The sequence below is a fragment of the Eimeria acervulina genome, genomic scaffold, assembly GCF_000499425.1.
Source record: "Eimeria acervulina Houghton genomic scaffold, Eah_scaff6, whole genome shotgun sequence".
Lineage (NCBI taxonomy): Eukaryota > Apicomplexa > Conoidasida > Eucoccidiorida > Eimeriidae > Eimeria > Eimeria acervulina.
Genome location: NW_013549700.1, coordinates 30,835 through 53,752, shown reverse-complemented (window position 1 = coordinate 53,752; position 22,918 = coordinate 30,835). Strand labels below are relative to the sequence as shown.

General features: G+C 52.3%; 5 protein-coding genes across 5 annotated transcripts; 4 read left to right on the top strand and 1 right to left on the bottom strand.

Moving 5' to 3' along the window:
- Positions 1-80: 80 nt before the first annotated feature.
- EAH_00001860 (ww domain U1 zinc finger domain-containing protein, putative) lies at positions 81-5,987 on the top strand (the record flags this gene model as incomplete). Its single annotated transcript, XM_013394914.1, has 9 exons — positions 81-155; positions 376-670; positions 768-2,411; positions 2,526-2,659; positions 3,677-3,732; positions 3,931-4,128; positions 4,767-5,271; positions 5,375-5,450; positions 5,668-5,987. The coding sequence occupies 9 exons, from the start codon at positions 81-83 to the stop codon at positions 5,985-5,987; spliced, it is 3,303 nt and encodes a 1,100-aa protein (XP_013250368.1).
- Positions 5,988-7,987: 2,000 nt separating this feature from the next.
- EAH_00001850 (penicillin amidase domain-containing protein, putative) lies at positions 7,988-14,603 on the top strand (the record flags this gene model as incomplete). The annotated part of the gene is made up of 21 exons (XM_013394913.1): positions 7,988-8,083; positions 8,199-8,324; positions 8,452-8,524; positions 8,679-8,720; positions 8,849-8,965; positions 9,362-9,555; positions 9,676-9,829; positions 9,894-10,174; positions 10,299-10,404; positions 10,702-10,741; positions 11,032-11,252; positions 11,491-11,564; positions 11,669-11,818; positions 12,088-12,209; positions 12,367-12,771; positions 12,940-13,085; positions 13,217-13,303; positions 13,571-13,822; positions 13,944-14,011; positions 14,193-14,307; positions 14,458-14,603. 21 exons carry the CDS (start codon positions 7,988-7,990, stop codon positions 14,601-14,603), a joined length of 3,015 nt encoding a protein of 1,004 aa, XP_013250367.1.
- A 995-nt stretch (positions 14,604-15,598) lies between these two features.
- EAH_00001840 (hypothetical protein) lies at positions 15,599-16,667 on the top strand (the record flags this gene model as incomplete). Its single annotated transcript, XM_013394912.1, has 3 exons — positions 15,599-15,620; positions 16,158-16,301; positions 16,579-16,667. 3 exons carry the CDS (start codon positions 15,599-15,601, stop codon positions 16,665-16,667), a joined length of 255 nt encoding a protein of 84 aa, XP_013250366.1.
- Positions 16,668-19,043: 2,376 nt separating this feature from the next.
- EAH_00001830 (GA14331, related) lies at positions 19,044-20,455 on the top strand (the record flags this gene model as incomplete). Its single annotated transcript, XM_013394911.1, has 4 exons — positions 19,044-19,093; positions 19,330-19,522; positions 19,705-19,785; positions 20,420-20,455. The coding sequence occupies 4 exons, from the start codon at positions 19,044-19,046 to the stop codon at positions 20,453-20,455; spliced, it is 360 nt and encodes a 119-aa protein (XP_013250365.1).
- Positions 20,456-21,046: 591 nt separating this feature from the next.
- Positions 21,047-22,329, bottom strand: EAH_00001820 (hypothetical protein; the record flags this gene model as incomplete). The annotated part of the gene is made up of 2 exons (XM_013394910.1): positions 21,047-21,473; positions 22,118-22,329. 2 exons carry the CDS (start codon positions 22,327-22,329, stop codon positions 21,047-21,049), a joined length of 639 nt encoding a protein of 212 aa, XP_013250364.1.
- Between the last annotated feature and the right edge of the window lie 589 nt (positions 22,330-22,918).

The following is a 22,918-nucleotide window of genomic DNA, read 5'->3' as shown; positions in this document are numbered from 1 at the left end:
CAGCAGCAGCAAAGCTTTCCATCGAGGCAATTGAAACGAGAGCATCGGAAGCTGCAGCAGTTGCTGCTGTGTACTGGAAGATGACGGAACGGTGGATATCCCAAAAGAAGCATTACTGCCAGATCTGCAATACATGGCTGAGTGGACACATTGTGGTCAGTATAACAGATACTTCTGCGAGTTTCCTTTGTATTAGCTCTGCCTCCAGTGTTCCTTGTGTTTGCTGCAGATGATCCTTTCAGTGCTGCAAATGATCCTTTCAGGCTGCTGCGCAGCTCTACACCCACCTCCGTTTCTTGCCATCGCCCTTATGCTTTGCATTGCAAAGTACTGCGGGGTTAGGGTTTTAACTTAGGGTTCAGGCTTTGTGTGCAGAACGTGAAGAAACACGAACAGTCAACGCGACACTTAGAAAACGCGCGGCAGCAGCTCAAGGATGCCTACCAACGACACCAGGACAAGCAGAAGCACGAGCGGCTGCTGGAGCGGGAACTGCAGCAGATGGAGGATGCTGCTGCTGCTGCCATGCAAAATGATGAGGCCCGCCTGACATCTCGGGGCGGCGGACCGTCTAGAGTCTCTGGCCCATCAGCCTACGAGCAACTTCAGGCGCAAAGGGAAGAGAAGGCGAGAATCGAGCAGTTTTACAATCAGAGAGGCTCGAATAAGTGTACGTTGCGATGTTTAAACTCATGTATTGATGACGTAGAGTTGAGGGGTTATGGTTTAGGGCTTGGGGTTCGCATCGTAGCGGGTGGCTGTGGCAGGGCCTTCCCTCAGCAGCATTAGAAGCGACATGACACTAAGGACCTGTTCTGAAGGAAATGATTTTGAGTATCTGCGTGTGCACGCCGCAGCAGGTGCAAGACAAGCCACTGTCAGCGCAAACAGCGAAGCTAGCAGCAGCAGAAGCAACGGCGACGCCTGGGAGTTTGTGACGGACCAGGGGCTTCCTTTTTTCCGGAATAAGATCACTGGGGATGTTTCTTGGACACCACCGCCTGGCGCAAACTATGTTGCAGCTTCGGCAGCTGTAACTGCTGCTGCTGCTGCTGTACCTGCAGCTGTCGCTGCAGCTAATACAGCAACTACAGCTGCTGCTCCAGCACGCCCGGCCTTGCGTATCCTTTCTGTGAAAAAGCCTGTGAAGCAGGAGTGTCCGAACACAAAGGTGCCCGTACCTCCATGTACAGCTGGAGCACCTACTGCTGCAGCATCTGCTGCTGCAGCACCCACTACGACAGTATGTACCGCTGCAGCACCTGCTGCTGAAGCACCTGCAACGCCTGCTGGTGCTGAAGCGCAATTGGCCTCTGCTTCTGCAGTACCTGCTGCGGTTGTTGTGGAGCGTGATGCCGGAGTAGCATCGTCGGCTGCTGCTTCCACAGCGCCAGTCCATGCTGCGCGTACTGCTCAAACAAGTGCTTTTGCTGGCGTTGCAGCAGGTGTTTACGCTCCAGTTGCTGCTGGTGGGCCTGTTGCCGACGCAGCTTTTGCACCTGTTGAAGAAATGCCTGACTTCATCCCGTTGAGCAGGAGCACAAGTAGCGGCAGCAGCTCCATCCCTGCGGGTTACGTGTTCAAGAAAGGCCACAGGGGCCTTGGCTTCTACAAGGACAGACCTCCACAGCAGCAGCACTGCCACCAGCAGTGGCAGCAGCGGCGGGGCTCCGGAAACCGTCCAGTGCAACACAATTGGGGGCACGCACAGCAACGAAAACAGCAAAGCGCCCAACAGCAACAGCAGCGCACGCAATATGGGCAGCAGCTGCAACAGCACACGCTCCAAGATCGACAGCAGCAGCAACAACAGAGAACACCCCTTAAGCGGCCTCGGGAAGAGGCAGACGCAGAATCATCTTCCCCCCCAGCTGATGCTGCTGCTGCCATTGCTGCTGCAGCAGCCGAGGCTGCTGCAGCAGCAGCAACTCTCTGGGGACCCGGGGCAGCAGCAACTGAGGAGCAGGACAGCAGGAGCGGAAACGAGGGCGGGGTAGCAGCAGGTACTGTAGAAACTGGGGAGGGTCTCGCGCTGGACCTACCGAAGGCCCCTTACAGGGCCCCTAAGACAACAGCTGATGAGAGTGCGCAAGTGGCTGCTGGAGGCAGCCACAGATCTGACAACGGAACTAGAGTACACGGCGACAATTCGGAGGAGGCGGAAGAGGAAAGAGAGGATGCAACAGCTGCCGCAGCGGCAGAAGACGAATTTGCTGCAGCAACAACGCAGCGGCGGGTGGTGGTTCAGACAGAGGGCCCTGTAATTGGTCCCTGGGTGGAAGCCAAGGAAGACGGATGGGATGCGATAGCCCGCAGGCAGCAGCAAGAACAAGAGCAGCTGCTGCTGCTTCAACAACAGCAGCAGGAGGACGCGTTGGAGCACGGCGAGGAGCGGCGTGTGAATGCTGGCGGTGAGAGCTGTCGTATGCCTATTCCGTTGGTTTCCAATCTCTGCTTGCTTGCCAGTTAAAACATCAAGGCTCATTTTCAGTGTTCACGGTTCACTTTGTGGGATTCGTTTGCAGTGGAGCAACTACGGCGGCTCCGAGCCCATGTAAAGCGTCGGGGAGTTCACCACGACTTCTCCTGGCACAAAGACGAGGAGGCGGATTATCCAACTAGCAACAGCAGCACCAGCAGTAGCGGTCAGGGCATTGAGGTAGGAATGTCCTGTAATTGTGCAATGGCTTGCTTTGTGATGTATTTTCTCTGATTTTCTCTCCTGGCATATTCGTTTGACCTGTGCCTTAATTTGCTTTTTTTCCTTTCCTGCATCCTGGGTCAATCTGTCTTTGTGGGATCTCGTGTGCTGCCATATAGAGCTTGTACACGCCATTGTTAGTGTAATTAAATACTGATTTGGAAAAGGGGTTTAAATGCAAAACGCCTGTCATATATATTGCCTGGATGCCTTCAGATTCGCAGCCGTCAACGCCCGGCGGCCTCACGGCAGCAACAGGAGACCGAGTGACTGCCGGCCCATCTGTCCTTCCGTCGCTTGAGGGTCGAAGGTGCAGATGACGCACCGACTCATAATCTGGGAGACTAAAGGGTTTGAATGCCGTAGCAGTGGCAGCAGCACATACAGCACCATTATAGAAAGCAGCAGTAGCTAGTCGAGCGGTACCTGCAACAAAGCAGTAAGAACGGCTGCATCTGCAGCATCTGGAGATACAGCAGCGGCAGATGGCCTTTGTGTAAGGACCGCATTGGTGGCCTCTTTGGAACGGATAGATTCTTTTCAAAATGAACGTTCTTCTCGAGGGGTTCTTCCTTAGTGTTCCAGGGTTAGGTAGCTAGCTGGAAGGGCCACCTTAAAGTGTCTGCAGACTGCAGTTGCACGTAGCCATAAAGGACACTCTGGGCCGGACAGCTGAATGCAGCGACAGACGCTAGAATAGGAACAACTGAGGACGCTGAACATGAGCTCGTGCAACATCCGGGCACAGTGTTGTTAGCTTTCGTAATGCTCAGCTACAGCATTCATATAAGCAGAGGTTGTGCAAACCGCTTGAGCAAGGTGAAAAGCTTGTGGGAAGAGTAGAAATGTGCATCCGCTACCTTCAGATATAATACATACATATATATATCTGAAGGTCTCAACCTCGTAGTTCCTCCTGTCTTTGTCAGTGGTGAAGGCAGGCACTGCGAGTGAATCATTGGCTTGCTTCTACAGAGCTCACAGCGGATTACACGGTGCTCGGCATGTAATCCGCAGAGACGACTGTGGGCGTAAGCCGATGATTCACTGCAATATTTGGTGTTGGCGGGAAACCCCTGCTCGGTTGCCCCGCGCAGCTCGGGGTCACCTCGCAAGGCAGCGTCCCTCCGAATAACGAAGTATTTGGATGCGTATCCTTGTCTTTAGAAAGTGTGGCATAAGTATGTGGCCGCACAACTAAATTTCTGCTGTTCTGTTTGCTTGTGCAGTCAGCCGGACGGTGATTCTGCGGCTCGAGACGTCGCCAGTGTTGCTTCCTGTCTCGTTTCCTCATCTCAGTTTAAACTCACTAATCCACAAAATTTTTTACACACCGCACAGGGGCCTACTGGATCTTTTATGACCCTGATGAGTATGACTTTAGAGCGGGAGAGAGGGCAGCTGGTGACCACAGCACCAGCCCCATGGTATGGTAGGCGTACTTGGCCAGAGGAGCTGCATTTGTGGAATGTATAGTGAAGAAATGTCGATTTGTTAGTGTTTAGTGTTCGCGTTCATCCGCTTACGGGCCCTACTAACTAGGACTCTGTCAAGCCGTGAACTGCATGGGAGGCTGGTAGCTCGACTTTGGCTGCTATTACCTCCCTTCCGAGCTGCCTTCTTCTCTGCTCAGCTAACTGGCTGGATAATAGGGCAAAACTGGGTGGATTAACGCCTTTTTCGACAGCTGGGGTGTAGCAGAGCTGTTCGCCTTACATGCGCACACTGAACGGGGTGCTTGCAGGTCTCTGACTGCGTTCAAAGCGGGCTGTAGATCCACATCTCCTTAGGTCTTCTATGTTCTCCTCTTATTAATTTGGCAATTTAAATTTAGAGTGCTAACCGTGTGCTCCAAAGGCGTCGGGCTGGTGCCGTCATGCCGGCGCCGATGCGCTACTGTCCAGCGCCTTTCCACTAACTCGGACCTTCACTGGTTCGCACTTGGTTGGCGCACTCCGTAGCAGGAACAAACTACCATGAAGCAGAGCTTGAGCATCAATTTCAGCGAATGCGGCAGCTGCTGCTGCGCCAGCTATTGCTCCCGCGCTGCGGACTGTGACGCTAGCTGTACCAACCATAGCAGAAGCACCAGCCCAAGCACCACCGACAGCAATGCCACTGCTAGAAGCATCAGCAGGACGTGCAGGAAGGGCAGTGGGAGTGTCCGTCTGCATCATGCGGAGGAATTGGAGGCGTTTTTCTGCCCGGGGCTTGGAACCACAGAGGAGAGCAGCAGCGGCAACAGCACTGTCGGCAGCAGCAGCACTGGCAACAGCAGCAGCAAACGTGGAAGCAGCATCAAAAGCAACAAGGAGAGCAGAAACATTTTGTCCCGCGCACTTCGCCACTACTGGGAAGTGGGCACCGCTTTTCGATGGGGCTGTCGCCGGTCCACCACGATTGGCGTCTCTTGTCTCTTTTACCTGCTGCCGTGCATTGTGCTTCCGATCAGCAGCGGCAGCAGCAGCATCAGCTTGAGGAGAGTGTATGAGTCGTATATGTGGGGTTTGGTGGCTGTGGCGTCCTTCTTGTCCGACTTTGTGTTTTCAGGGCAGCGTCACAACTGGAAAGTCCGTGCACTTCACATGACAGACCGGTGGCTAGCATCATTCGCTCTTATGCTGCAGTGTCTGTACAATTTGCCTATGTGGTTTTCTGTCTCCCACTTCGTAGGGATTCTTGGGCTGGTCCTGGTGTTGTGCTGCTGTTTCCTCAAGTCCCGCAGCACTTCAGCCTCATCCTATGACGAGTACGTCTGGACCCACACGGCCTGGCACGTTGTAGGGGCAGCTGCAAGGTGTGTCATGGCATGTTTAGAGGGGCACTAGAAATTGTTTCTTCGCCAAGGGTTGCGTTGATGGTTGGTGCGGCCGCTGCTGCTGCCACTGCATCTGGAGCTCATGGAGGTGAAGAAGCTTCCCCGTAGGTGAATGGGGACAAAGTGTTTTCATGCTTGCCACCTCCAGGGACACTGGTAGAAGCATCTGAGGCGAAGCGTCTGTCATGGAAAAGCGCCGTCTTGAAGTTGGGTGAAGCATCCGGCAGCAACAGATTCTGCAGAATTAGCAGCAAGCTGTGCTGCGGCAGCTGCCGGTTACGTCGCAACAGAAGGGGATGGGTTGTGCTGCAGCAGCAAGAGATAGTTGTGATGTCGGGAGCAGCAGCAGCAGAAGCAAACCCATGGCCACAACAGGAAGCAGCAAAGATTGTGGATGTTCCCCCTGTTCTGTGGGTGTCCCTGCAGCTGCAGCTACCGCTGATGCAGGCCAGGCCTGTGCTGCCATGAAGGCAGCTGCAGCCGAAAAATTCGAGAATCTCTGTACCCGTTCGAGCGCAATGTATTTTTGTAGTGAGTTTAAATGCTTGTCTCAAGCGTGGTAGAGCCAGATCATGCGAAATGCATAGCAGGTGCCGAGAGGCCTTCAACCGCATTGCGGCTAATTGAAGAAGGCTTCTCGCAAAGAGTTGGCATGATGGTATATATAAGAATGAATAAGTTTTGTGCTTCTTCTTCATGGGGTGGAAGAGAGAATTGCTGCTTCGCGAGGGGGTGTCGATTTTGCGTTTAAGCTTAGCACATCAGGGATGGCTAGTGGCTGCACGCTGCATTTCAGGGGCTAAGTGGTATAGACTGTTTTCTTTTTCTCCTGTGTACTGGACAAGTTTACGGCGAGCAAACGGCATTGCACAATTACTGCTCGTTCAACTGCATATGTTCCGCACGTTGTAGGACCGCTGCTCCTGGCTGATTGCAGTGATGAGCGGGAGCACATACAAATTGGAGAGGACAGCAGGAGCTGTGCTTCAACTGGGGCTGATGGGGGCCCTGCAACGACGCGTAAAATCCTAATTCTTATTTACGCCTCTCAGCTCAAGCTCATTCAGGCAGGGCTCGCTTCCCTGCTGCCTTGACAGAAAATTCGGAGAAAAGCATGGGATCCCTCTGGGAGTAGCAACACTCAACACTCGTTGTTGGGGCGAGGGGAGCAAGAGGGAAACTTTACGGGCTTCAGAAGTGGGCAGGTTCAGGCAGCACTGGCAAGCAAAATTACACCTGGCAGGGGTTGACGAATAGCCAGTTGTAGCAGCGTCTGTCAGAGTTGCCAACTTTGACGGTTGACTACGCTCCTTACGCGCATGATTCTAAAGTCGGTTGCCCATGCTTTCATGTGGGTTCGCCTTGCGGAAGGAGTTCGAGCGATAACTGCTGCAACTTGCACAGAGCGCCAGGGCTTTGCGCTGCTGTTGTCACTGTCCTTGTAGGCACATGGGTATGCCAGTTATGTCGAGCAAATAAAAGAAGAAGGAATTAAAAATTTCTTGAATACATTGCAACTAGCAACGGTCGAAAGTAGGGTGTAGCAGCTGCACGACAGTAATCGGCGTACGTAGAGAGGAAACCCACAGCTAAGACGCTGCACAGGGGAAGGTAAGGAAGAACGGAACAGTGAAGAAACATAAAAAGGCTGAGCATAGTAGGATGCATGGGCTCCCCTGTTAAGCAATGCGCATGGGTTTAGTTAGCTGGTTCGCTGCCGCGTGATCCCGCAGGCCGTGTAGGTGTTCTAGGCCAGGTCGATTGCAGTGTTTTGAGTCGGGTGGCATCTGTTAGGTTTGAGAGTACAGCGCTCATGGCATCTGCATTTCCTCCGTCGGTTTAACGTTCTACTTGTGGCACAGGCTCTGGAGTCGTTAACCACCGACAGGCAGGGACGGGTGATTATTACTAGGAGGGGATGCCTAAGTCCCTAAATCCGAGGGGAAGAGCCTCAAACAATCCATAAACAATTTAAAATAGACGCAAGAAATAGGGGGGAAACCCTCATGCCTCAAAGCCGAGAAGCAAACAGGTATGACCCTGCGACGGTGTTCTCTGGCGAGCGGAGGGAGTGCGTCTCGCGTGGTGGCTGTACCTCGTCCACCAGCAGCTATGCAGCATATCCTCGCCTTTTTGGCAAGAAGTCCTTGACAAAACCTGAGTGTTCAACTCCAAGTACTCACTCAACATACACCAAAGGAGTTTGCGTCCCACTGGAGCCGCTGCGCCGTCTCCCCTGCGGGGCTACTTCCAGGAGTGACCTGCTAACACGGCAAAGTACACACTCATGCGTTGTTCTCTGAATTATCTTCTCTTTCAGCTTAATTTTATTTGGCCAGTGTCGCCTAGGTAGTGCACCGGCCCGAGCGCAAGACAGTAGAGACACCAGGATCTTAGGTTTCTGCGGTGGGGTTTGCTCTCCTGGGTGTAGTGTTTGGCTTCTGTGCTGGGGGTTCGCATCTTGTCAGATGAAGTTCTCAAGCGGGATGGGCATCAAAAGCTTCCTAGCGGTGGTAACCGCCAGCAGCCTTGCACTTCTGGTGATTCAGTACTACAGAACGCGGGTGAGCGCGCTGAGGACACTAACACGCTAACTAGCATCCCTAAACTGGAGCTGAATCCGCTTTGAACGTGATGCCTCAACGATCTAGAGGTTTAAGGTTTATGTTACGTTTGCAGGATACATGGGGCTATCATGCACTAACATACACCGACTTCTTCGCCTTTGTCTTGGGGCTGATCGGACGTCCAATCGTAAACCGTTTCTTTACCCCTGATGAGGCCTTCTGGAACACGCCTCAAGAGGTAAATTCTAAGCCAAGCGCACAGCTCCTAGCACCCCACTAGCACGAGAGGCAGTATTTGCCTCTAGGATTCATGGTGCCTCCCATACCTAGGTTCTGGGGTTTGTGTCGTAGCGTTTGGTGTGCAGGTGCCTGGGATAAAGTCCTCTGTGCGCATATCACGCGACAAGAATGGACTTCCCTATTTGAGCGCCTCCAGCCGTGAGCCAATTGTGGTCCAGAATCCTTCGGGACCAGAGCCAGCATGCCGCCGTAGTCCTAGGGGGCTCCCATTATCAACTGTGACAGAAATCGCCGACTCACTTGGTTGGATATTTGGAGATTGGGAATATTGTGGATTCTGTTCGCTTCTCAGGGGAAGATCTCTGTTTTGGTCAAGGGTACCTGCATGCGACAGGTGCGTCCATGGGTTTTATCGCAGCTGCAGCGTTGAGTCTCTGAAGCGGTTTTAAACACACTAGCTGTTTATTGTGTCTTGCAACGAGGGTTTTTGGTTCGGGGTTTGAATGCTTGAACTTTGCATAGAGAGGCCTGTACAAATTGAGTTGCTGAGGCTCATAGCGACAGGGAAGTCCGCTGCCGTCCTTGGAGCGTCGATGACGGACACAGACATGATCAGCAGGCAAGTCCTTGTCTTACAGGGTTAGAGGCTTGGGGACTAGATGCAGGGAGATACTTGAAACTACGTGCCGGATTTGAGCTGTGCGGATCCTTGCCTAATGTCATTGGAGTGGCGTGGAGGACGCGGGGGGTTGGCGAATTTCAGGACCGTCATCTCTGAGGAGGCAATGCTCCACAAGCTGCGCAAGCTTCCGCCTCATGGAGTGGTTTGCATGAAGGCGTATACACAAGGCAAGTGCCCAAACCCTGAATGACACGGGATAATTCTGCGTGTGTATGTGGTGGGAGTGGGTGGGTGCCCGAGGCGCTGGCTAATTGCTGCTACGTTCCCAATTAATCTGTGGGGCCCACCACGGGACCCAGCGGCGGAGTTCCAAACTGTCGAGCGGAGGCGTGCATTCATGCGGACGTATGCAGGTGTGACCGAGGCCCTGAAATCTCTGCCTGCGCGGCCAGTTGAGTTCGCACTACTGGGACACACGCCTTCTCTCCCCTTCACCTTGTTGGATCTTGCCGCTATTTCCACAATTTACTCCATAATGCTGAACAGGGGACTGACGAGGGATTTCGTTAGAGTGCACCTCAAAGAAGCACTGGGCGACAAGTGGAAGGTGAGAGAGCGGACGGTTGAAGGCTAAGAATTGAGGCTGCAGGCTTTCAGCGGACTCGTGCTTCCAAAGGAGTGGTAGCTGCAGACATTCCAACCGTTGTGCTTGGCTCTGCTGCTGCAGCTGTTCGATTTCGGCTACCCAGAAGGGGTGCCTCCTCTGAACGCTGAGGGCACGGGCCCTAGCCTCTACGACCTCTCGGGCAAGTTTAGACCATGCATGCTCCCTTGGCTTGCCAACTGGCAATGCTTTCCCAGATGCAGGACTACCAGATGTGGTGAAATCTGTCAGGGGTGTAGGGTTCAGGGTTTAGCATCCACGGCTTAGAGCTTTTCGTGCAGGCAAACCGGTCAAGTTCCCGTCAGTGGAGCTAAAGGATACAGAATGGGCAAAAAGAGGCCCGTCGGCATTCCCAGAGATGACAGAGGGGCCATCTTCCCTTAATCCAGAGTTTGGGGGTCCTATGCACGACAGAGATCCCAGCGCCAAGATTACACAGGAGCGCATGAAGCAATTTAAAGAGGACATGCAAAGAGCAGAGGATTTCTATGACCTTAAGCACCCAAGGCCATGGACCACTGATGGCCAGCCAGAACAGACTAACACTTTTAACTTAAAAATGGTGAGCGGACTGGGCGCATGTGCATTTTTCATGCACCTATTTGCTCATGCGTCATACTTTGCCTGCAAGCAGCAGCCGAATCGTGCATGCTTGCGGTGGCATGTTGTGTGGAGCTTGCATACAGGACGGCAGCAATGCCTGGGCAATTTCTGGCAAGCTCACAAAAACAGGAATGCCTCTGTTGGCTGGAGATCCTCATGTCGAGGTCAACGCACCAGGTAGTGCTCATGGTTTGGGGTATTCTTTGCGGCCGTTTCTTTTAGGCACTTGCTCAAGCAAACTGACCAGACTGCATGTGGAGCATTTGGTATTAGGGGTCTCTTGCAAGCTCGCGTTAAGGCATAGGAGCTCGCTTTGAGGCTTTTGTTGTAGGCTTCTGGATGCCGATGTGGTTGAAGTCGGACGGCAAAGGGGACGGCCTTCCCATTCGTGCCGTTGGTGCCACGGCTGTGGGGATTACGGGCATGTTTGTTGGTGCGTCACGGGATGAGGATTTAGGTTTTAGGCTTCGAGGGGTTTTTGCCTAGGATTGGTTGCTCTCCTGGGGTGCCCTCGGCGTTTCGAGCTGTAAGCCACTTCAGGTGGCCTACCGACTACAGTCACGAAAGAAAGGATTACTTGTTTGGCGCTTCCCCTTTGTCTTTATTGCAGGCCATAACGAACATGCTGCTTGGACTCAGACAGTTGCGCACACAGATATTGAGGACTTATACCTGATAGACCTGAACGAGGAGGGAACCCACTACTTCTACGGGGGCAAGCAGTATCCCCTCAAGCTTATCGAGCATAACATTTACGTCAAGGCAGGCTAGGGCTCTGGGCTGACGCTTCGGGATGGGGGTGTGATGCATGTTCAGTTTTTTGGTTGGAGGTATTTTGCTTGCCGGCGTATATGCCGAAGCTGAAGGTGTAAGGTTGACCAAGGATGTAGAGCCGAACATTGGTGTTCAGGGCCGCCCTAATCCCGTTCGTCACATAGCTCGTTACAGCCACCATGGACCCCTATTCTCCGACGCCGTCCCTCCTCTGCGCAAGGGTATCAAAAAGAACCAGGCGCTCGTATTTGCCTCTGTAGCTCGTACGTCTCAGGCGCCGAGCCGCAAACCCCAAGGCCGCCCTTTTCCGACATTTCACTGCGCAGCTTTCACACCATAAACTTTCGTGGCGTTTTGTTGACCTTAGCTTGTAGACGACCTATCACGAGACGTGCTTGCTGCGTTTCGACCGTAGCCCTTTTCCGCTCGCTTGTGACGCCAGAGTCGGCACCACTGCGTCGCCACTACAGCATAGGCTGTACGATTTGGGTTTGCGAGCAGTGCGCGCTCCTCTGCCGGCGGCTTGGGCAGAGAAAATGTTGTTTGGGAAAAGCTGGAAGGACTACATCGAAATGGTCAGCCTCGGTGGGGTATTAGAGCCGTTGAAGAGCACGCACTGACATGGGCACTGAAGCTGCAGGGTTTCAGTGCCTGCGGAACTGACTTGTGGGGTATGCAGGGGCAGCACGCTCAAATGAACGAGTTTGTCTGCATCTGGGCAACAAGGGAAGGCGCAATCGGGGCGTCTGTCACTGGCGCGGTGCCTTTAAGGCCGCACAGTCCTCTTCCACAGTTCAGAAATGGCTCAGATCCTGAACAAGACTGGAAGGTCCGTATTCGGCTAGCGAAAGTCCTAGGCTCTCGCTAGCCGGTGGTAATCCACACCCTTTGGCGAGTGCTTATCAGGCTCCACCCTGGTAGCTAGTTACTCAGCCACGCGTGGCTGTGATCCTGGGAGCTATTTGGTTGTTTCGTGCATCACTTCATTCAAGCGAAGCCGCCTTCTCTAGTGCCGTGTGTAGTTAGTCTCTAAGATGGATTTGGGGAGTGGGGGTTCATGGTTTGGGATTTGGAGCAGTGAGTGGTGCATTGATGTAGGGAGCACTACCCCAGGAACAGATTCCTTTTGTGATGAACCCGAAGAACGGAATTATTGTCGCTGGGAACTCGGTATTAGCAAACGACCCCAAAAGGATCTTCGGCGAGGTGTTTGTCCCAGGGTACGCACGCGAAAAGCTAGACAATTCGTAGGTCTTAGACCTGTAAGATTTCAGGCATAGAAACGCCGCGGTACAGGCGCAGGCTGGAGAAACCTGCAGAAACTGGATGCGGTTCCGCTTTAAGGACTAACAGCGTGCGGTTGACTTAGTTGTGCAGACACCGCGTGCGTCGAGCTCACCATTTGCTCAATGAGCTGAAGAGCAAGAAGAAGATTGAAGTCGAGGACCTCATTAAGATGCAGGTATTCTTTCCGAACAGCCTTTCTCGATATTTGCGGGCTATATTTGTGATGCTTCAATTCCTGCGCGGTAATGCGAGCTTTGTAAACACAGAGCCTTTGGAGCTCGCTGTATGCAGCTCTTTTGGGGGTCTGCATTGGGGTATTTGCGCTTGGGGTGTACTTTTGACGGCTTGGCAGGAGGACCAGTTCAGCGAGCACGGTTGCGAGTTCAGGGATTACGTACTCAAGGAGTTCCTTAACCGTTTTGACCTCAAGAATGACCAAGCCGAGGCAACTGCCCTTTGCGCAGAACAGGGACTTACCCCCTATGTCGCTCGACTGTCAGATACACTTCCTGGCGTTAAACTTGGGGCATATCTCTGGGATATCATCCGCCCATCCCTTCCCTTACTTTTGCACCGCTAGAGGTGGTAGTTAGTGGAGGGACGTGCTGAGAACTCGTAACGGTTTGGAAACCAGGCACCGGCTACAGGGTTTTGTGCGAGCAGGCTCAAGTCGGCAATGGAGTCGTGGGACTGTTCGATGAATGCCTCTTCATACGGGGCCTCAATTTATGAGGTCTGGCTTCAGATGACTCTACAGGAAGTATTTGCTGCGAACAACTGGACCGACGAGGCCCTGTTCACACTAGTCGGTGAGATAAGGCCAAGCAGTGAAGGTTGAGGACAAGGGCATGGTGGTAGTGTTGAGCAGTTGTGTGGGCAACTTTGTACAACATATTGTCAGAACTGGGAGTCTTTTGCTTGTGTTGTGGGCTGTCTGCAGGTGGTTGGATGCACCCAACGTGGCTGCCGCGCACAGAGGCCCTTAACCACTGGCGGATTAACTTGCTGTCCGCGCTGAAGGACAAGAGTGCGCTAAAATAAGACACAGGGCTTGACTTTAGATTTGGGTACTTAGGCCTTAGTTTGTTCGCGCTAGTGGGACGCCTGCTACTTCAGAGGGAGTCTGGCCGCGCCAGTTTGTGGTTGGCAAGTAGCTGGCCGTTAGCTAGGAGGGTCCGTAGCTTTTGCCCGTGTTTTTCTACGTTTCAGCATGCTTTGGATCTGTTTCTTTGTCTGAAGTTTGTCCTAACAGCGAGTTCATTTGCATGGCATTTTTCCTTCCAATGTATCTCAGATTCGGGTCTCCTTCCCGCTGGGTATCCAATGACTCGTCTGTTTTGCAAGTCCTCCTATGAAACGCTGATGTACCTAGTCGGTCGTCTAGGTCCTGAGGTGAAGGATTGGAACTGGGGAAAGCTGCGGAGCCGTTATATCGACCATCTCTTTGTTAGGGACGCACCGGTGCTGAGAAATCTGCTCAGCGTGGGGCCGTTGAAGTGGGGAGGGAACTTCGGCACACTTAAGGCGCACCACTTCGAACCCCACAGTATGGCAGCGATCATCCTGGGGAAGAAGCTTCGCCAGTTCGTTTGGGTGTGCACGAAGGGTTAATGGTTTGGGGTTTATAGCATGGACTTATTTTCGAAGTTGTGCTATGGCTGCTGCAGTTCTCAAGTCCAACGATTCGCTTAGTGGGAACTTCCATCGAGGAATCGATACAACTTCTCTCAGAGTGGTAAGGCCATAGCGGCTATTAAGGGCCTAGTGTCCTGTGTAGGGAGAGACTCCACGATTCCTTGTCTGTGCGGTGCAAATTGTTTAACTGCGTGTCTCGTCTCAGGCTTTTTCAGATAGTTGTTTCTCGCTGTGCTGTGGTGCCCAGGTTTTGTAAGGAATTGCATACTTGTGCGGTGCAGGTATTCGACTTGAACGATTGGGAGAATTCTCGCTGGGCCTACTTTCCTGGTGTCTCAGGCTGGGTCGGCAGCAAACACTTTGGAGACACTGCAGAGTTCCTCGAGGACGGAAAAGGTACAGATGCCGGCGCACCGCTAGTGCAGGGTTGTGGGCAGCACAGAATCGTTGCACTTATCTCAACACCACCCTCCTTAACCTCCAGAGTATGTGCGATACGTGAAGAAATCCTAACTTGGCTTGTGCCTATCCGGGGTGAATGTACAGAGAAGCTGTTTCCCATGCCGTGGGACGAAGAGAAGATTGAAGCTTCACTTGTTGCTAACAAAGTTCTACACCCCAAGCGGCACAAACAGCAGCCTCTGGAGCAGAGGCAGAAGGCACAGCGGCAGCAGGACAAGCAAGAGTTTTAACGGTGGTTACTTTGCCTCCTAGTGGAGTCCGCAGAGGATTTTTATTCTATACATAGGAGAACGTTTTGCTTGTGCAGCAGCATCTACGCCAGCAAAATGCAATACCAGTAGCTGGTTCGATAGCAGGCAGCTCCACGAGCTGCAGCACAACCATATGCGCTTGCCTCTGAGGAGTGCTCCGCAATCTTCCATGCCATGGCGTTATCTCCATCCGCCAAGGGTTTTGGTGTGTGGGCATCTTCCAGAGAAAATAATCGCACTATTGCTCCCTCTAGGTGTAAATGAACCATGTCTTGTGGCGGCGATAGTAGCTCACGGCAACAGCAACAACAGGTTGCAGCACCGACCGAGTGTTGCTGGTGCACGAATGAATTACCTGCTGCAAGATGCAGTGTGAGCCAAAAAAGCAGACAATACAGTTCAGCGTCAGCGACAACAGCAGACAATAGAGTGCAGCATCAGTAACAAGGAAATAGCCTTTGTGTGGTTCGTTTCATTAGGCAGTGCCAGGTGCACGTGAGCATACGCCTTGCAGCCGAAGGCTTATTTGCGCAGTGAAAGCGCTTGTGGGCCCGCACTTGAATTTTAATATTTGATTACCTAGGACGCTTCGCTCATTGATCCCTTTTTTTCGCACGTCAGTGCGTTCTCTCAAGTTGCTCAGTGCTCGTGCGATAGTCTCATATTTAAGACTCTAACTCTCCGGCTTTGCGCTGCTTGACACACGGATAGGCTTGCAGATAGCCAGCGATCAGCTTCACTCCTCGTATCCGCCGCTATAGGTGATGCGGATGCTTAGACAGTGGCCCACAAAGCGTAACGCGTAGAACTTGGCAGGGCTTCAGCAATCGTTTGGCCGTCTTGTACCTGCAGCGGCTTGCTTACATATTGGTACATGACAAGCGAAGATACCATTCATTGGGTTCCGCCGTTCGTGTTAACACGGCCGTTTATGCAGAGGGGGGTTGCAGGTGAGCCAGCTGACGTTTACTCTCATGTCTCAAAAGAAGGGTATCGGTGGGCTATACTGGTTAAAGACGAGATCCAACTGTTGTCCTGGATCAGGGATCAGCATGCGTGGAAGACGGCGTTCGGAGTCTATTATTGTGTGCTTAAGGCGCTAGCACCGAGCAAAGCGACGGCTACAAGGAGTGAAGACTGATCGCCAGATACCTAATACCCCACCCCTATGACAAGCAGTCCACAGCAAGCAATTCAGTCAATGGACTCAAAAAGCCCAAGAAATCCTCCCAACTGCGCAGCAATTCTGGTGTTATGTACTGGGGTCAATAACTCAGCGAGCGTCAAGCCACGACCCTTGTTTATCACTTCCCCCAGGCAGCAACTAAAACAAAAATACCTGCAATGTTTGAGAGTAGGCACGCGCAATCTAATAAAATCACCAAAAAGCCCCCCCCCTGTCACCACACACCCCTATTTTCACAGAAAATTGAGCATGATAAAGTGCAAGGGGCTCTGCTCCACAGCCCCCCAGGCTGTGAAAACAAGACCTGCAGATGCAATTGATGTATGCATGAGTGCTTCCCGGCGCAGGGAGCCTACTTGAAGGTCATCGCACCGCTATGACCTTCACCTGCAAAGATGACGGCTTAATGCGGGCCTCTTTCGAGTTGTGGTCATGGGAGTGGCTTAACGGCCCCCCTCCCTCCTTCCATGCTAAGTCAAGAGCTGATGAAGGTATGTGGAGTTGTGTAGATCGTATGTTAACGCGTGGGCATATGGATGAAGCCTCATCTCGTGACGTGTGACGCTCTATCCCTCACTTTAGCATACCTACGCCACATTCCCCATCCGAGTGAAGGATGTTGGGGTATTTCCGCTGGCATAAAGAGCATAATAAATTCGTAGTGCCTCAGAGTTGCAATTTTGTCAGGCCTACCGATTTGATTTGTGGGTTAGGCGTATTGTGTCCTTGGGGGTAGTGCCATGTGATGTTTAGGTTGGCTTCTACCAGGTGGTTGTGCCTGTGCCGTACCGAAAGTATTTTGCGGTACTCTGCGTCTCTGGATGGCTGCGATATATGACTCCCTCAAGGGGTTGTGAATAGCACAGCCATCTTTACCGGGCCCACGCAATGGTTGATGCCCCACCGCATTCTTTATTGTATGGATGACGCGTTTGGGATTGATATGGAAGCTGATCAGCTAGCGAATATAGTTAGCAATTGGGGTTCGCTCAAAAATGCAGTCTCCCTCGTGGCCTCGAGCTCTCTTTCGTAGCAAAAGCCCGGAAGCCGAAAGAGCTGGATCCTCCTCGAAGCACTTCAAGGCCAGAAGAGGCGTGGGGCCCCTGGAGGATGAGTTCATCGCACTAAGAAGCATCGAACGCGTCTGGCTTGGCTAGCAGTATATCCCTCGTTGACTCTTGACACACGTAGAATTCCGAGCGAAGAAGTCTCCCCGATGGAAATTGAGGTCCGGAGTGAGCTGGTTTCCACGGGCGAAGACTTCAAACCTGCAGGCGTGTACGCGTGTTAGCCGGTGCAAGAAACTCTGTCGACGCACCGCTGTGGCCTTCATCTCTGCGTGCAGCCTTAAAGACAAGTGCTTAGTACGCGCCTCTTTCCACGGGGGTATTGCATAGTGCTTTTCCTTTGCTCAGTCTAAGGACTTCTCTCTAAATGTTTATTGCCAGTCTTCACTTGGTTTGAACATGAAAAGCATTAGTGGGCTGACTATCCCAGCGCTGCCGGTCAAGAGGTGAAACCTGACCTCCATGCGCCGGTTCGAGGACACTCCTGTTTCCCTCCACGCCTAGTAACTTCAAGATTAGATGCTGGCCTACGTAGAGTGAGTATACGGACGTGTTTCATTCCTGAAGTACAAAGCTGGCGATAGAGCAAATATTCACACTCCAGTGTAAGTCCTGTGGCTGAGGCAATACTGAGATAGATGAGCGCTACGGCTTTTGGAAGGGGTAGCGCTTTATGTGAATTAGCCTCGCAAAAGGAGTTCCTCATCATATTTCTCCTTTCTTCGCGTTAAGTGTATCCTTAGTGCGTGTGAATTGCTCCCTTGAGAGTTCGAGGTTCGGCATGAGAAGGCAGTTGGTTCCTCAACGGGGCACTTGTGTGCAGCGAATTAAGTTAGTTGCTTCCAAAGTTATTTGGTGCTCTCAATCACCCTGTTCCACTGCGTTTTTATTTTGCTAACTCTTGCATGCAAAAATAAAGCACAGTGCAGGTGTTTTAAACGCACGCACGTAGGTGCTTCCAATTTGTTTACTTAACGCCAAAGACGACGCAAGTATTAGGAAGTCTTACCTCCCATTGTCGTGGGCTGCAATCGAGCCGAATCACTGGGTCGAGAGTCCCAAAAAAGCGGCATACCCCTTATCCGTTTCCCAGACTCCCTGGGAACAGCTGCTTAACGGCCAGGCGCTGGGAGAGAGAAGGCGTCCTGATATTAGTTGCAGCGCACCTCTCAATGCAGCTAAAGCTGAGAGGACATATCTCATGCAGGCATGGCCATTTTGCTGTCTGCGCTGTAGACAATTGTTGTACTTCCGCTAGCTTGCAGGGTATCTACTAAAACAAAATTGCTCATCTAACAACTTCGGACAGTCCAACGAAGGCGGTTCACCTCGCAAGTAGGCTTGGAAGGTGTAGCAATCCTTGCTTCCAACAACAAGTCGCTGGTTCGTATGTGAGCAGTCACACCGTTTTGCTGCAATCGACAAAGCGGTTCAATTTTTGCTTTCACATGCCCGTCATACCGTCAATTATGTGCATTTGGCGTATGTCTCCTCTATTTAAATGGACAAAAGGCGCCTTCTTCACTAGCTCGACCCTCACCACAGCCGTGCCTCGCCCCCCTTGCTAACGGTACGCTCGTAGGGGCCCTAGCGATTGCCCAGATTTCCTTCCCTTTTATTATTTTAAATTCATAAAAACCCTCCATGTATTACACTGGATGAATTTTGGCCACCAAACAAACCGACACCCTACAACTCCACCACTCCATCCATGGTGGCCGCATGCGCCACGTCTGCTTGCTTGCATAAAGCTATGGCTTTTTAACGACTGTTAGCGTATACTTTGTTTGCTTTCATGACTGCAGTCCATGCGTTTTGGCTTTACCAACAGTGGAGAACAGCTTACCACCTCTGCGTCCTGCCCGTTTCTGGCGACATAGGAACCTGAACCCCGAAATAATATACGCGAGGTCTGGGGCGTGCGTGGGGCAAATGTTTTCGTCAGCATGGTGAAGTGAACACGAAACGAAAGAACTTTGGAGGAACGGAGAAGGGGACAAAATCAGGGTATGCTGTCCCCAATTTTGCCTCCATGTGCAACTGTTGACAGCAACAGCACCAGGGGGGGCAAACAAGAATAATAGGAACGAGCGGCGGCAACTGCAGCAGCAAGGGGCAGCAGCAGGAGGAGGTACAGATCCAGAAGTTTCAGGGGGGGCCATCAGGATGTTGCCTGCGTTTCAGTCGGGTTATATTTCTATTCTGAACAGCGTGGGGTACGTAAACTTGCATATGTGAAGTGTAAACTGCGCATGAACCTGAATGCTAGGAGTTTGTGGTCTGCGCACACCTTGATGCGCCTATGGTGCGCTCATGGGTGTTTGCATATATCAGTGAGGTGCGTGTGCATGCGCTTGTGCGTAGGCACATCCTGTTTCTGCATGCATGAGTGCGTATTTTGAAGAATGCGATCAGTTTAATTGTGGGGGTATTTGCGGACTCATGCATGCAGATCGCATCCGCTGCAGCTGTGGGCACAGCGGGAGGGACCGGGGGGTTGGGTATTGAAGAAGGGAGACAAGGAGCTGGGGACACCCGCTATCGAGTTAAGGGGGCTTGTACCTTCTTGCCACGTTTGTTGCCCCCCAGATCCGCAGAAGGAGCTGTCAATTAGCCTGCCAGTGTTGGTCCTTATTGTAAAGAACGTGAGCTGCACCCCAGTGACACCCGCTGCTGCAGGAGAGAACAGCTGCTGCGCTCCTCGTAAACAGCACCTGTTCACGCTTCTGTATCTTTAGCAAGAGGGCATGAGCAGCTGCTGCTGCAAGGAGACAGGAGACAGCAGAGGTGGGGAGTCCGTTTTGCGGTGCGGTCGGTGTATCTGCAGATCAACAAGTTGTTTTCCTTTGAAGTGCAGATTCTGGACAACAAAAAGACAAAAAGACGTTTCAGGGTTTCAAACTTCCAGGTTAAGCGGGACCTACATAAACACACGAACATTATATACCTAGCCCTTCCTCTCCCCTGTCTTCCTGCCCTCTCTCTTTATGGTTGCTGACGTGTTCATGCTGAATAGCATCCTATTTCTCCTTTCTCTTCGTGCCTACTCCATCTGTTCTTCCTTATTCTTTTAAGTGTGCCGGTTCGTTCGTTTGTCGGCCAGTGTTTGTTCTCCCCCTGACAGTTCGCTTGCGTATCGGTCGTCTGCTTGCTTATGGTTACTTTGGCGCTTTTTCATTGCCAATGTTTGTGTAGAGGGAGACCCGCATAAAGCCATACTTATGCGCGATGCCTCTGCGCATGGACAGCGGCTGGGTGTACATACACCTGAATTTAGCAGATTTGACTCGCAAGGCCTTCGGCACGCACTACGTCCACACTTCTCGAGTGCAGGTACATGCAAATTGCAGAATCAATCGAATCTTTTTCTCGGAACATCCCTTTCGAGAGGAACTTCTTCCGGAGGACCTCCGCCTCCCCCTTAGCGACCTCAATTCCTGACGTAGCGGGGTTGAAGTTTTCGGCTCTCGAGGGGTCCGAGCATACCCAAGAGTTGCATGCATGGTGTAGTGCTTGCAGCGTATTGGATTTGTTGTCTTTAGGCGGTGGCGGGCTCAGCCTTAGAGGATATACCCTAGTTGAGTTTGTAGCTAGCAGGGCTTGCTTATGCTTCCAAGGGTTCGTCTAGAATTAGGAGGGTCAGGAATGCGTTTTAAAGCTAGAACGTTTTAGGACTAGGATAGAGACAAGAGCTAATATTATTTTCAGCACTTATGGGTATTCCAAGTGAAGTTTAAGGGTCTCGAGGGGGGCCGAGGTGTGCGTACACACACCTCGGCCCTCTCGAGGCCAGCACTGAATTACATGAAGACGAAACGAATTCTAAAGAGGCTTCCCATCATCCTGGTGATCCAGTGTGCGTACAGACATCCGACATGAGCGCTTTCCCCTCTGGTCTTGCTAGTGTCGCAGCGGGTGTGCATGTGGGTTTGGGCTGAGGGTTTGGGCTAAAGAAGATGGGACAGTCAAGGAAAAACACACTGGAGCACTAAGGATTCAGTCAAATAAATATATGTAGAAGCAACTTCTGTCCTTTGGGGCCGGTGGTGGTCTGCGGGCGCAGACGTCTCGAGTCCCGAGGTATCTCCGTATACCTCCTTCACTTCAGCCGTACCGTGGTTTTTTTCCATGTTTGTTTTAGTGAGTTATTGCATTTGTTTGTTTTTTACTTAACTTGCATTTCCGTTCTCCACTTCCCTTGGGGTAGCAGCAGGGATCCACAGCCTGGGCTTGGAGGCGCGGGGCCTTGCGAGTTCACGAGAATGAATGAAGAAGTTCTTATTTTGTCTGAAATTCATCTCCGCCAACTCCAGCTCCTTGCTGCTGCAACTGCTGCTGCTGCTGCTGCTCTCTGCGCAAGCGGGAAATTGCCGCTCCCACATGACACAGGTGGCCTCTTTTGTCTTTGGGCTGCCAGCATGCCCCTTCGTTGAGCAGATTTTAAGGTGTACGCACTCTTCTTCACGCATATCTCTGCGTGGATACCCTGTTGAACCCTCCAGACGTTTGGCACTCGACTCTGCGACAGCGTCCACAGTATCTCGGCTCTTCGGAAGCAACCTCTGGAACTGCTTGGCCCATTCGTCCCTCACAAAGCTGAGGCGAATAGCAGTGCTGCAGCGGCAGCAGCTCTGCACCAGCAGCAGCAGCAGCAACAACAACAACAGCTGGTTGTGCGGGTTTTGGCGGGGCACCTGCGCCTTCTCCTCTCGTGCAAACACATTTCTTTCCTCTCCAGGAGATTCTGGCGACTCCGCTGAAAGCAGGTGCTGCAGCAGCGACGGCATCAGCAGCAGCAGCATAAAGTTATATACGTTAAGTGAGCGCGTTCGGGGATTGGAGGATAGCAGCCCCTCTCATGTGAGGAACTTCAGCATCGTGGCACATGTGGACCACGGAAAGAGCTCTGTCTCCAATGCAATTTTGCGGCGTTTGGGATCTATCGATCCCAAGAGGGACTCGAGCTTTCTGGACTCCTTAGGCGAGTTTTTAAGCCCCTGCTGTGTGCGGCAGATGTACGGATGACGGGTCCTTGCAGTTGTTTTTAACGGTGTCCGTCTCCCGATTTCGCTTTTCGGTGCAGCGCCAGGTCTCTGTCTCTGTTTCTTGATGCGTGCGTGGTTTACCAACAGCCCCTTTGCGTTTTTCTGTACTCTCCGTGTGCTATTTCGCTTTTTGCTGCAGAAGTAGAAAACAGTCGAGGCATCACGGTTCGCGCCAGGACTTGCAGTCTCCTTTACGGACGGGGATCGAGCGAACCCCACGTGCTGAACCTCATCGACACCCCAGGCAAGGAAGGAGGCGTTGGTCCTTCTCTCTCCTCCTTCTCTCTGTCGCTGCGGCACTTCTCCTCTATGCACCTCTCCTTTTTGCTTCCTTTGTCTGTCATCTTCGCTTGCGTCTTCTGCCTTTCCTCCGTGTCTGCCTCCTCAACCCGTAGTATTGTTGCCATGTGGGCATGGGCCCTGTGGCTGCTGCTACTACTACAGCTTCAAGGGCAATTTGCTTTCTATCCCCTTTTATCGCTTTCACCACGTTGTCTCGCATGTTTCTCTGACGCTCCTTAGATGGCTAGTCCGTCTCTTCTGTGCCTCTCCTTTCCGAAGGGGGTGGTGTCATTGCTCTCTCTGCATGGCTTCCTTGTCCTTTGTGTCTTGTTCCCCGTTCGCCTCTGTCTTCCTGCCTCTGTGTATGCCTCCTGGCTTCTCTATGGGTCTGTCTTTCCATGCATGTATCTGTATGCATGTTCTGTCTGGCCTATATTTTTTCCATCCTTGTCCTGTCCAGGGCACGCCGACTTTTCCTTCGAAGTCAAAAGGAGTCTCTGGGCCAGCGATGGGGCTGTCCTCCTGGTCGATGCCACACAGGGTCCCCAGGCGCAGACGTTCTCTCACCTGCAAAAGGCCCTTGATAGGAACCTGCCTCTCCTAGCAGCCATCAATAAGGCACGCTCTTGCTTCGCCTACTTCTCCGTCTGGCTTTGCTCTCGCTGCTGCAGCTGGTTTCGCTGCTGCAGCTGGTTTTGCAGCTGCTCCTGCCAT